The sequence below is a fragment of the Amphibalanus amphitrite genome, unplaced genomic scaffold (assembly GCF_019059575.1).
Source record: "Amphibalanus amphitrite isolate SeventyFive unplaced genomic scaffold, NRLGWU_Aamphi_draft 000048F_arrow, whole genome shotgun sequence".
In the NCBI taxonomy this organism is placed as follows: Eukaryota; Metazoa; Arthropoda; class Thecostraca; order Balanomorpha; family Balanidae; genus Amphibalanus; species Amphibalanus amphitrite.
Genome location: NW_024881544.1, coordinates 1,291,937 through 1,306,235, shown reverse-complemented (window position 1 = coordinate 1,306,235; position 14,299 = coordinate 1,291,937). Strand labels below are relative to the sequence as shown.

The 14,299-nt window shown below is 47.9% G+C and overlaps 1 protein-coding gene across 1 annotated transcript in view; it reads right to left on the bottom strand.

Moving 5' to 3' along the window:
- LOC122377670 (protein Mpv17-like) overlaps positions 1-14,299 on the bottom strand; it is a 36,240-nt gene that overhangs the window by 2,343 nt on the left and 19,598 nt on the right. The window contains exons 3-4 of the mRNA XM_043357983.1: positions 14,165-14,280; positions 1,724-1,945 (exon numbers count right to left, since the gene is read on the bottom strand). Coding sequence (XP_043213918.1) covers positions 1,724-1,945; positions 14,165-14,280 — 338 coding nt within the window. The remainder of the gene's footprint in view (positions 1-1,723; positions 1,946-14,164; positions 14,281-14,299) is intronic.

The window sequence follows — 14,299 nt, the reverse complement described above, 5'->3', positions numbered from 1 at the left end:
ATGACTGGCCTGGAACTGACTTGTTACGAAGTTCACAGTTACAGTGCCTCTAGTCATTCCGAGAACGTAAAACGGAACAACGTCAGTTAACGATTGCCACATATTCTGTGGAAACAATCATTTGAATCGTCACGTCGGAAAACCACTTCCAGATAAGAAAACCAACTCATAATGCAATATAACTAAATCCGTTTAATTACACTTTAGTCTTAATTCGCCTGATCAAAGCTCCGTTCACCGTTTCTCCGAACAAGAGTGCAAGTACCACGGTTCAAATCTGCATTGTGCATTGTGCATGTTCCGAGTCATTCCTTTAGCAGCTTTGGCTAGGTGACCTATTCGACACGGTTCAAGTGGCAACTGATAGGACACTTTGTACCAAAGTTCGCCATCAACAGCCCTCGACAGTAACCCACCAGTCGGCTTGATCCTCGAGAAGCATCTCCGCCAAAGACGGCCGTCTATTCAGAGAGTAATCACGGCGGCACTAACTGGTGAGGACACCCCAGGGGGTGTTCAACCGGACGACCGGACCGAGTGCACCTCAACCTCAGCTCTGGCGGTGAGCAAGTTGAGCTGAGTGGGACGGACTCGACTTCGAGCGACGTCCTGCCCACAGATTGCAAGGATACAGCTAAAAAATATGCTTTATGTCAAGTACACGTGTATTTATAGACAAAGCTAAATAACATTAATATTTTTTTTTTCAAACACCGCCAAATATGAGAGTTATCACTGATCAACCGCTGTGCGAGACCTAGCATACACTCTATCCGCACAATGAGCAGTTATAATAGATACCGTCACGCATTTAAGGATTAAAAAACAACGACGAGGTGTTCCGTGCTACGAATGGACGCAGCTTTCACGCGTACGAAAATGCACGTAAATGGACCAGAACGCGTGACACGGCGAACGAGAAGGTCGACGTCCCGTTGGTATTGTCTTTGGAAGACTTACGACACCAGTCACGCAGGTCAGGTTTATGCACCTTAGTTTGTTTCTTTGGTTTGAGAAAGCATTCCTTTTACGGCCGAAGTGGGCGGAATGCTAAAATCCGGTGGAGTATAGGACGCACACGCAGAGGAAGCCAGTTCAACGGTCCGTGCGCAACGGTGCATCAGTCGCTAGGCCAGTCCCTCTGGTAAGGAAGACCCGCATCGAGCACCAACACAGCCACCCGTGGCCGTCTCTCAGTCACATCACGGAACCACTGACATTTCCGTAATCCGAGAACGGCCAGCGGGAAGCCGCAAACAATCGACATTTTATTTGGTTAGTGACCCAATCTATTCCCTTACGGCATGCCTCTTCTTGGATCTAGTCTATCAATGTCAATTGTATATCAATACTCTGCGTTTGTTACCCACGTTCGCGACCGTAATAAGAAGCGTGGCAGTGAAAGGAAAATCACGCAGGCATTTGTTTGCGTAGCATGTGACGGTCGACGTAATAAAGTCGACACAAAAGTCATCGGAGAAGGGAACTCCCGCCACTCCGTAAATTACGAAGGTACTTTTTGGGATCGCCTACAAAAATTATATAAGACCAGCGCCAAAAAAAAAAAAAAAACTCGTAGTGCACTTCAAGCTAGCCGGAAACCATCTCATGATCATCACTAAACAATTCTTTCATAGGTATTCATTCTAACGAAAAGTATGACCACAGTGTTGCATCCCTAAACGCCTACAGAGGGCCAATGAAGACTGGTGGGCCACCTCACCTTCCAGTTGTTGAACAGGATGTCGCTGTACTCCTCCTTCATCTTGAGCTTGATCTGCGACCAGTTTCGGCCCTGCATTGCGCCCAGCACCACCAGGAAGTTACCGAGGAAGATGGGAGCGAACACGCCCTGGTCGAGCGCCACCTTCCTGATGACTATACGCGCCCCGCGACTGCCCACGTAGCGGTCGAGGGCGCCGTACCACAGCCGCAGGCCGGGACCCTGCGGAGAGGGGGAAGGGAAAGTCACACACGGCACAGTCGGGACCCTGCCGAGGGAGGGACGGAAATGGTCACACACGGCACAGTCGGGACACTGCGGAGGGAGGGACGGAAAGGGTCACAGACGGCATTGCAGAGGGAGAGGCACGGGGAGGGCAAAAAACACACAACAGCGCGGCCGCTGTTGGGATTCTGAAAAGTAAGAGTGGGCTCGGGACATGATAGGACAAAACCCAGCCGGCAGCCCCGCGAGAAAGACTGAGATGAGACGGGTATTGAATAAATAAATACAAAGCACAGATAAGAGCAGAATTACAACTTACAAGTTGAACACCTCTTAGCTTACTAACTAGAACAGCGTGTCCAAAGCGATAAAGTTGCAAGTAGTAAAAAGTGTTTCGTTAAGATCACCTACAAATTAAAATATAAAACTGTAATCGCCTCACAATAACGACAAGTGTGGCGGCAACGCAAGCGTAACGGTGTAACGACAAATGTACCGGAGTAGACGGGTTCGAACCTACAACCACCACCGCCTTTCCCAGCGACCACTTTCAGCCGAGCCGGCACCCGGACGGAGCGGAGCGGTATTCCGACCCCGGCGGCAGTAACCATACCCGTCGTATGTTCCAGCACCGCCCACCCAGCGACTCTCAGAGGACCTGCCACTCAAGTTTACGCTCGCCGGCAAGCAGTGAAAGCACAAGGTGCTCTCGGATCGGGCTAAAGTGCTCTCTGGTTAGGTGACATAAACCCACAACATGCTTCGCATGCTTTCGACACAAGATATCAACACAATCCTTGATAAAAACAGCGGAAAAACTGCCACAATTTACATGCGTTAGATGTATCAAAATAGCATTACATTCTTATTCTTTTCTGGAAAAAATCGTTACATTCGTTTCAGAGTATTCAAACCGAACCTATCGACAGACTTCTCAGAGAATAAAATAAGTTAGCATAATACGGTGTTATCAGTTCACGTCATATGGATGCATAAGCTAATACCAAAATGAAGGAATTGAGCCATATAATTTTACAGATTCTTCAGGCACTAGCAATATTTTTTTTCGGAATGACGAGAGCAGTCGAATCAAGGCCAAGTAACCAGACCGAGAATCCAGGGCAGGCCGTGCAGCTGGGTGGCCGCCGCGCAGATAGGGCCGGCCATCGTTTTCTGATGTGGGCCGGAGCGGTGGCACGTGTGTAATTGGCCTGAGGGCGGCCCGGTGTTTTAGTGAGTGCCATTGCTCACGGACTCTGGCGCAGACCGCCGCCAGTGGCGAACTCGGCGCAGTGACAAACGGTGGCGCATTACGGCCGCCGCCGCACCGAGCGGTCCAGCGCTCAAAATACGGCCACTGTAGTGCCCGCCGGGCTGCCTCTAAACCTCAGAATAAAACACGGCACACTACCTACGCCTCAGCGATATAAAGCAACGCAGCCTCAATGAGAAATTCTGGTTCAATTTAGCTAAAAGCAGAGGAACCATCTTAGAAGAGCACTAACAAAGCAAAATTTTACAACAGGCAGCAATGCATCACACACGACGTAGCTTCGTCGCCAAACAGCATCAAGGAGAGAATGAGCGCCATCTACGGCACCTGGCTTCCGGAGTCTAGCCATAGCTCACCGAACGTGAATATGAACGCAAGTGGCATTATGCGACGCATGCGCCATAACATATCACATCATATTCCGAGTTTATCACAACTGAAGCCATTTCATGCGGTCGTAGGTATTTTGACCGGATGCGATGTAACCGGGTAATTCTTTGCTTTAAAAATATTTACTTGGCCCAAAGTTAGACCGCACCTCACTGTGTATTTTCTCAACACAGCTTACAGCAGTGTAAAATTTTTACTTCACCGTTACCTGTGCAGATGAAAAAAGTTTTGTTTTTTACCAGTCAGTGATGAAAAAAATTGACCGATCTTAACATGCAATGATGATTTTTACACTAACGGGTGCTATGATGAAAAGAATAACAACGTGAATTACGTCACGGTGTAAATGGTGTGAACCATTATCCAGCTCACAATGATGGATGGCATAGAAACATCGTTATAAAAACGTACATGGCGGCAACCATTTTCTGAGGGTGGAGGGCTGGAGGCGCAGGGGCTAAAATTTCATCGTATCAGTATGGACCCATGGTCATTATTCACAAGTTATGGGCAACAGTCAGCACCATCTTCTCTGATCAGAGAGGATAGTGCTCGAGTTGAAGGTGAAAAACTTCTTCACAATGTAAAATTAAAATAATTCTGAAAATAAAAATACCTACCAGGTTTCAGAGAGCTACCCAGCGACGCATTATCATTACGTTGCTTATATATATCCTGATGATTGACATTACCCTCTCTGAAAACGGAAGGCACGCGACGCGTTGTTTGCGCCGTAGTTTGTCACGCTGGCGCCAGCAAATGCGGCTACTAAATAATTGCGTTGCATTAAACCGAACCCGGCCCCCGACACCGTAAGAGGTGCAATTTCCCTCGAGACATTACCCAGCCTGCATGGCATCAAATCGGAAGAAACTTGCACCACACAGTTCAAAAATGATCGAGGCTGTCACATATGTATAGTATTTGCCATATCTTTCATCAAATCATGAGATGGATTGCGTCCATGTTGCAGCCTGGACACCAGTCCGAGGATGAAATTTTTGTTCATTTTCGAAAGGCAATATTTTTATATCAACAGCAATCTAAGAGTTTGTATGTATCTTATAACGAAGTCCAGTGTCTTATCTTCTAAAAAATGCACTACAGTCATAAAAATATTGACTAGACTCCCTACAAGCATTCTCGACTGGTGACAAAAAATCGAAGAATTTTTCATCCTCGGACACTCTGTAAGAAAACAGCTATAATTTCCCTAATATTCAATATTTTTCGATTATATCTTCAGCAAACATGGAGAACGATCCATTTAACATGCTAATCCAAACAGCAGATGATTTGGAAACTTCATGAGGGCGTGAGAGATCCCCGCGGTTACCTGGAAAATTTCATCCTCAGCCTGGCCTTTTTAATGCTTTTTCATCCTAATTTCATCATTCAGTTGTAGAACTAGTTTAATGCAATTCTTCAGAGAATGTTTATACAAAAGCAATAAATTAATTTAATTTTAATTTTTAGACATTATTTGATTGATAATATTGTATTATCGAGTGTATTTATCTGCACTTACCTACACCTTTTTATTGTTCTGTTTCTTTTTTTAATCGAGGCAATCACGAAGCGCATGATACATACACTGTGCTGAGATATTTCCATGTGTCATTACTATCATTGCTGATTGGAAAGGAAGGTGCGTATAATTTATCATGTATATTTTTTTGTGGTTTTCATGATAGGTGCAGTTTTTAACCTTCTAACATTATTTTGGGACATTTTAACCGATTTGAATAAGGATTTGGTGCATTTGTGTTGAAAGATGAAAATTATGAGCCAGGATGAAAAATTAGCAGATTTCATTAACTGTGATTTTCCAGGCTAATACCGGAAAAATTCTACACTGGCTTACAGGGGAAGGGGAATATTTTGCGATCCGACCCTGACATCTACTTTTCGAATGGTTTCAAATTTAAGTGACGTCTGTCAGCCAAGGCAAATTATTTAACAGAAAATAACCATCTTAGTTAATCAAGGTGTTCGCAAGCTATGACCTTATACATACCGTCAAATTAAAATGACTGATGCTTATGAACCGCAGTGTATCAATTGTCGCAGAATGCCGATTCTAGATGGCTCATATTGATTTACAGCACATATCTTTGCATTGTTCACAAGCGCAAGTTGAATTAACTCACACCTTGAATAACTGAGTCACCTTCAAATTCATAACTTCTAGGTAAGCTCCGAAATGTCCTAAAGTTCTGAAGTTTGACGTCAACTTTTACCCGTTTTTGCGTCATTCGATGCGGTCGTTTTAAAGCCTCGCGTTTGCACTACTCAATCAGCAACAAGTAAGGCTCACTCGGCGCGAGACTTTACAAGGCAGAGAACACACCAGCTTCTGAAAACCATTTGACAAAAACGTGGGACAGCCCAGCCGGCTATTTTCCACCTGGGAAACAGCAGCACTCTGCCTATGGCGTGACCCCATCTCGCCGCCGCCGGCCGGCGGACTCGTCCCTGAGGTCCGGTCACATTACACTGACGGTGATTGCCCATGGTGGTGATTATACACAGCAGCCGCACCTCATATCGTGCGCGGGCTCCAATTATAGCGCGGTAGAAGCTGGCTGACGCATGCTCACCCACTGCCGGTCATAACGGTCTAAGCCATATACCACATTCCTTGTGGAAGCTGACCACAAATAGAGCATACGTCACTTCCCGAGTCGCCATTAACAACAAAGGATGGCGAGAGAAGCGGGCTCCGGGCTGGTAATAGATGGATAGCTTAGGACTCTGCAGAATTATTGTAAAGGATATCAATTAAAAAAATTAAAATAACGAAACCGTATTTCAGACTCGCACAACAGGATCCCTCGCTAAATGCTAAAAGATAACACGTATAGGATTAGCTAGAAAGCACATGGCATAAATTATGAAACCTTATATTTAATGGGACAGCAGTTAAAACAAATTAAAGGCGCGAGGCAGTGAGTTTCTATGTAGTCTATCACCAACAAGCTTCAAAGGTAGCTTCAGGTCACCGGATACCCGGAGCAAAACAGAGCATGCTGTTGTAGGTATGGCGTTGTGAAAGAATTGTGAAAAGATGTGAAACATGGGGAACTTGAGAAAAAAGTCGCCGATTACGTCATGCTGCTGGTTGATAATATACCAAGAGTCCCTGGTATCTTGGGAAGTAATAATGATCCAGTATCAGAGTTGATGGTCCGGTTTAAGAAAATATTGGCTACGCAACAAAGCCTTCTCGGTAGCACCCCAATCTTCCATCGTTTTGAGAGACACCATTAACATGTTTTGTATCAAAACTGCGACGACAGGTAGGTAAATAAGCCTGCTCCGCAAGATGACCGCATGCGACCTACGGAATAAGAATCACGAGAACACCGCGCTACCTTGGCAACTGCCACGACACACACCGTATCCGGGAAGGCTAAGGACGCTGGGCGCTAGAATTACAATTGCAAGGACTCTACCTCTTGCATACTGTGCGTTAACTCTAGAACAGTAAGACAAAAAGTCGCATAATACTCAATGCAGACAGAATGCGTCGACGAAAATTGTCATTGATATCTGACATTAATTGACAGCCATCAATGCACACCTGACATTCACACGGTGAAAATTGCACATAGAAGCACGGCCAGTTCGGTAATTCGGCTGATTCATATAATGGGGGGAAGGGGGAGCAGTGAGGTAGCTACATGCAAGGCAGCTAGCCTGGTAGCGACTGCTTTTGGGGCGCGTGCACTGTGCATCCAATTCGATAACAAGTTCTATCAGGTTATGGACCGATGGATCGTCGTAGCGCTGATGTAATTATGTGTGTCGCACTGGGCCAGGTCACGGCGCCGGCGTCGGCAAAACGACCCAAGAAATTGTGACCGATGCGACGATGATGTTTGGGCCTCAAGAGCGGCCGGACTTTTACGGACTAGTGTGTGGTGTGTTGTGTGATCTAGTCCGGCAACGTGCGTTGTAATCTGAATGGTGAGGCCACCTGTGTGGCGCTGGCCTCTAACCCGGGTCTCTTATGCCGTATCTCTTTCCACAAAGTAACAACCGACAACTGAGTTTCCGGGGGAACAGGCGGCCAACAAGAGGTATGTCACTAATGCCCACAACGACTGTATTAGCGGTGCCCCATAAACACCGCACTAATGGTAACTGCTGTCGTAAAACCAGTGCAAGTATTCGGTTATTGTTGTCGCAGCCACGCAGAACACAGCAATAGACGCTAAATTAGCATGGCCTGACCTGTATGCACAAGGCCCGAATAAATAAGACAACGTGCAGCATCCCATGCAAACAGGCAGTGATTGACTCTAGCTTAGTGACGGACCAGAAATTATTTGATTTGTGGAGATCGGACACCGTCCCTTAGGTGATACTGGGAAAATCCCCGCTTCGGGCCGGGCGCGTCGCTGCGTGGGCGCCCGCCGTTCAAGCCATGTGACCGCTGGCGACCGCATCCCTCTGGGGAACTCAGAGTGCCGACCGCGCCTCTCTGGGGACACTCAGAGTGCCGACCGCGCTCCCCCTGGGGACACTCAGAGTGCCGACCGCGCCTCCCCCAGTGGAAACTCGCGGTGTGACGCGTCTGGTCAGTGACCGACACGCATGACACCCTAACACCCTAATTGGCCGGGACGGAGGCAGATTACGTCAACCGGCGCGAGTTCCGGCACCGTCGGACCCGGGGGACGGCGCACACGATGGCTACAGGAGCGGGTCGCCGTGGTGGGTACCGCGGCAGCTAGTGGCAGATGGGGACCCATCAGCACACAGACAGCGGGCCAGACGCCGGGACACAGCTGCGAACCAGTCGCGGCCCGTCCTACAGCGGCGCACTCGCATTGCATAAAGGTCAGGGTATTACCGGCTCATGGAGACATATGGAGACAGATGGCTTACATAAATACCTAATGGACAGTGTAAGGGACTCGGTCGCCGTTCACCATCTCTTTCATCCACTGCCTTTTGCCGTCGGTCCGTCTGTCTGTCACCGAAACCCTCTTTGACCTCTCGCCATGACTCAGTCTGCCCAATGACAGGTCCCCGTTCAGGGGTACTCAAGTCAGCGCATATCCCCATGGAGACCCGTAAGAAACACGTTCCCAGGCAAGCCAGATGTAGCGTATGCCATTAGTGACAGGTAAGCCCACCATTCAGCGGTGCTCAGCGATGGGCCTGAGCCATCTACGACCCTGTCCTACCGTACTAACGTCAGAGAGTCATGTCCTGGAAAATACTGCACAATGTCGGCATTAACCCGCGCCCTGGTGGGGTCTGTTTATAACGCGACCTGGTGGGGGGGGGGGCTATTTTTTGCCCCCCCCCCCTCGTATCTCCGAAACTACTGGACGGATCCGCAAAATTCAAACGGCGTTCGATAGGCCTGTCAAATTTGTCGAAGGAAACCAAATTTTATTGACCTCGGGGTCACCGATGACGTCACAGGTCAGGTCAAAGATGAAATGTTTCACCGTTCACGGGTCTTCTAGGGAATGCGCTATAACACCGAGGAAAACGCATTTTGTCGAGAATCAGCGATAGGGCGTCAGTTGCCTTGTAGATATGTTGCTGTTAGAGGTCACTGGTCATACCAGGTCAGGTCACAGGTCAGGTCACCAAAGGTCACCAAGGGTCACCAGATGAACCCAACTTTACTAAGGTTGTGCGATGCATGTTTTATGGCCAGTTTTTCATTTCCAACTCAATGGTGTTGGTTATGAGACTATCAGGTACGGTTTAGGTCACTTTCTGGTGGAGTTCAGGTCATAAGGTCAGGTCAAAAAAGGTCAAATTTCAAAGTTGATATTTTTGCATAAAATGGGTATTGATTCGATGCAGCTCGTCACGGGGAGTCTAATGTTGGTCTTTGTTTTGCGCTACGAGGTCTAGAATTGCTGAAAATTGAGTTTGAAAATTTGACGTCATCAATTTTGAACAGTTTTTTCGCTATAACTTGACCAAAAAAGAGGTATCACTCTCAAATTTGGTATGTAGATAGAAGGCGGTAGGGACTATCACATATATGCCGGTTTTTTCGAAATTCAAAAAACTTTTTTGATTTTTCGGCTATTATATTCAAAAAATCTATTTTTTGATTTTTGGGGGTCAAAATCCAAAAATGTAAAAAATCCGAGATAGCAGTTTTGTAGCCCTGTCTATTCTACAGCTTTTATGTCGTATCATTTTTCTGTATTTGCAAAGCTATAGGCCTGACAGCTCTTCCCGCGAAACCCTTTTTTGGGTCGAAAACGGCAGAACATGACGTCACTCTGACGTCATTTCCGGCCAACCTATCGTAGCCTTTGGAAAAAAATTTTGGTCACAATGTGTAAAATTGATGTCCGGAAGGGTACTGAAAGTTTGGTGACGATCGGCGCAGTGGTTCTGGAGATATATCGAAAAGTCTGGAGGGGGGGGGGGCAAAAAATAGCCCCCCCCCACCAGGTCGCGGGTTAAAAGTCACATGCTGCAAGGCAATCAGCGTGACATGATGCAAGGCAGCATACTAACAAAATCACATCATCGTCATTGAAAATCCTACGATTGAGAGTGACGTGCTGGCCTCAAATGTCATAAAAAGAACCGTTGTTGTAAGGCCATGCATTGGCGTCAAGCATAAACATTTGTATAGGAACAGACTGATTATGACAAGGTTAGTTTATTTTCAAAATTGCACCGCTTGGGGCTTGAGCAGCCCTTTAAGTGGCTCCTTCATATGCGCATATACGAAGCTGCATACTGGACTGCATACGTAAGTGCATGTGGTCTTATTATATCAATTTAACTTTTGCATAACAGTAGATATATCAAAGCTGAACCAAACCTCCCATAAATATACCAAACACCACACATTTCTGCAAAGTGCTGGATGCATTCACAGTTCACACTCATCACAGCCATGCCACACAATAAGTTTTTTACTTTCACTCCCTTTTGCAGCTTACAGAAGGCCTAAATGGTAACTGAACAGGTCCTTGGGCGCCACCAATCCGTGGAATGCCAGGGGAATGCGATCCTGTTTATAACGGAACCGTCCCAGCCTGCGGAGATCTCTGCCGACCTAGCCGAGCTGGCGTCACGAGCACAGCGGTCCCGGGGGTAGCCACTAGCGCCGCGCCTCTCCCCATCGGCAGAGCCCAGCAGACACACGGTGGCAGATATAACGGCAGTCTGCCTCTCAGATGGAGAGGTAGAATGTCAAATCGGGACGACCAAGTCAAGCAAATCGAGTTAGGCCTGTGTGGCGTCCCTTGTAGGCTGTATTGTGTAGTTTGTTTTACGAGCAAACATTTTGAACTCTTATGTGGAATGAAGCCAGAAATTGAGCCCACTGACCGAGAACGGTCCCTAAAGACATCGGACCCCAGACGCAGGATGGACCAGAATCAGGTGACCGCTCCCTACCTCTTTCTTTTTTTATCTTCTGCTTCTCTCTCCTTCTCTATCTCCCTCCCTCTTTCTCCTCTCTCTCTCTCTCTCTCTCTCTCTCTCTCTCTCTCTCTCTCTCTCTCTCTCTCTCTCTCTCTCTCTCTCTCTCTCTCTCTCTCTCTCTCTCTCTCTCTCTCTCTCTCTTTCAGACGGTACCAGCAGCTCTCCTGACGCATCAAAGTACTCGTACTTCAAACTCAAACGACATACAAACCTTACTTGAGAACCTCATCAAGCGAAAAGCATCCGCCTGTCTTCATAGGTTGACAGGCCTCTGTTGTTTTAGTGTTCACCCGTAGCTTATTTCAGGATTGCACTTATGAGCTGCTGGCGCTACATAGATCAACCAAAAGACAAATGTTATCGTACACCGCACAGGATTGGCGTCATCTCACCAGCCTGACACAGGCAGAGGACCCACGAATGCTAATAAAGTGGATCCACAATTCACATCTGAGAATAACATAAATAGTGTCCGCGGTGTTCGCAGACATGCGCTGTGCAAGAGTTGTGGAATGGATTCGTGTTTTAGTATCAGGGAATTACCGAAAGGCTCTAACTGGCCTCTTCTGGTAACCGAACCCTAAGTCGCATCTCTGTGCAATACGCACCGAAAAGCCACACACCCGAGTAGTTAGTCAAAGGAAACAAACGCCTCTCTAGGAACATCGCACTGCACTTTGAGCCGATATCAGGAATCAGCGCGGCGGGTCGGCTCTGAAGCCGAGAAGACCGCATTGCGTCCTATCAGACACGGGTATGGTGTCCTGGAACAGCCGAGTTCCAGCGGTCGCGTACCGTTACACGGAGCGCGCGGAGAGGTATGGACGGACTACGGACCAGAGTGATGGGGCGGAGGGGTACGGATGGGTACGGACAAGAGTGATCAGAGGGGGTACGAACTAGCAAAGTCAGCGAACGGGCCGTGCTGATCACATACACCGCGGCCCTGACCGCGAATGGCGGCGCAGCGGGACTGGTGTCGCAGTTTGGGCCCCTGATGGTAGTGACAACGGTGTGGATACACCACTCAGTAGGTGTCCCCAATGGGCGGAAAAGAATGCCCGGAGTCTGGACTACGCCAGCCACGAGATTGAACCAGTTCGCTAGAAGTTATGCTGGTCTATGCAACGGTGATGATCGATCACTTCCCTGGCCCTTTCCGGTGATCGGTACTGATAATTCGAATAAATCGATCACTCGATGGTACGGTCATTAACGGAAACAAGGTGGGATAGACGACATCTGAGAATTCACAATGCACCCAATCGGATGTCATCAACAGAGCACTCGTTTAACTGTCAAAACTGCATTGAAGTTCATAACTAGCTTCTATTATGAAGAGTCGAGATATGCAAATACTTTTAGGGCATGGCTGATGGGCAGGGTGTCTCACAGAACGGTTATCCACTTCATCAACATTCTTATGCTCGCAGGAAGTTCCGAATCAATTCCGTATTTAGTAGTTCGCAAATACTAATTAGTCTTTACAAAATTTCAGATTCTACTAATGTACAGCACACACGGACGTTTGACGGTATACAAAAACTACGCGCATGGGTCTATCTAGTAACATGCGACATGCGCAGCGTGTGTGCGCGGATATACGAGTATGCATCAGCAATGGCGCACCGACACATGCGCAGCAGGTGTGCGCGGCTGTAAGGAACTCCTACAGGCCCACGACCATCCTGACGTCCCGCCCGCGGCTGGTATCAGTAACTAACATTGCGCTCTGGCCCCCGGTTCCTTCAGAAAACGACATCTTCGACACAAAAGCGGCTAAAGTACGCGTTGCAACAATAGCTGTTCAATCTTCCTACACACATTTCACCTGCCTCGAGACGAGTGATATCAGAGTCCAGAGGCAAGCTGGTATCTGATCAGATAATAAAATGGACACTAACATTCCTTCTATTTTCAAACTACCTTTTCCTCTGCCGGAGTCAGTCTTAAAAAGGTACGTTTCATCATATGACACAGGGCAAAGCATGTGAGCTGTCGCCTGTCCCAACTAAAACTCCATTGATGGCGCTATCATATTTCCCAAATATTGCACGAAATTGCAGCAAATTGTAAACATAGCATTTTCCGGCCCGCCGGCTGCTTCCAAATCTCATATCCGGCCCGCACCAAAAAAGGTTGGCGACCCTGCGCTAAAGGAGCTGCTCCAGGCTCCGGCAGAATGAGCTGTTACACCCAAAAGTACTCATGAGTCAAATGTGTCCCACACTGAGTTTTTCACGCCATGTTCCTTCTCCGGCCCGATATGTCGGTGCATGTTCAGACTGTTCACCGGACACTATTATAGAGCGTCTGAGTAGGTGAGTTCAGCCAGCCCACACACCTCTGGCAGCGCAGCTCAAAGCACAACGCTAATCACGAGTGGGCACTGGGCAACAAGTCTCCGCGGAAAGTTTGGCACGGTCGACACGCTCTGGTTAGAGTACGTGGGTTACCAAGTGTTATAGAGCGCCTGACTGGCAGAGTTAGACAGGGCCCACGCAACAGGAGTGGGCAGGTGGTAACAAATGAGGGTGAGGAAAACGGTGAGTAGTTCCATACTTATTTGCATACACTGCTTCATTTGAGATTTCACACCGTGCACAACAAAACGTTTTAACATTGTTAGCAACTTCCCCAGCTCCCCTATTCAAATGCTATAACAGCTGCGGCCTGCCTGCCACAGGAGCTGGACCGGCCTGCGCTGACAATGTGCAAATACAGCAGCATTGATTGCATTTCGCTAGCTGCCGCGTGTAGCTGTCAGACGTTGCTGAGCGACTATTCGTCTCGCTGTCACGAGAAGAAAGACAGCACCGCAGTCCTGGCTCCTCAGCACACGGCACTGACTGCTAGTGGTTTGGAAAATGTCAGACAACCATGCCATCGTGGTATGGCTGCTTGCCAAAAAACGTTTCATTATTTGGCACCATGCTAACATGAAATTTGTATTTTATCATCATCAGCATACCGAGCAATGAAAAGTTCGGATGGCATTGCGTATCCTGTACCCGTGGATCCACCGGGCTGAGAGATAACGCCACGGTCCCGCCCCTAGTTATGCTTATGCTACACCCTTACCCCTGTGACGTCACCTCTCAACCCCCGTGACGTCATCAGGCACTCACCACTAGGCAGAGTCCGATGCCGAAGAATCGTCCCACCCGCGGTAGGTCGATCTCTGACGGTCGTTTCCGCTCGACAGCCGTCTGAGCCAACAGGTCTCCGACACCCATCAGGGCCCCTGTGGGAACAGAAGGACG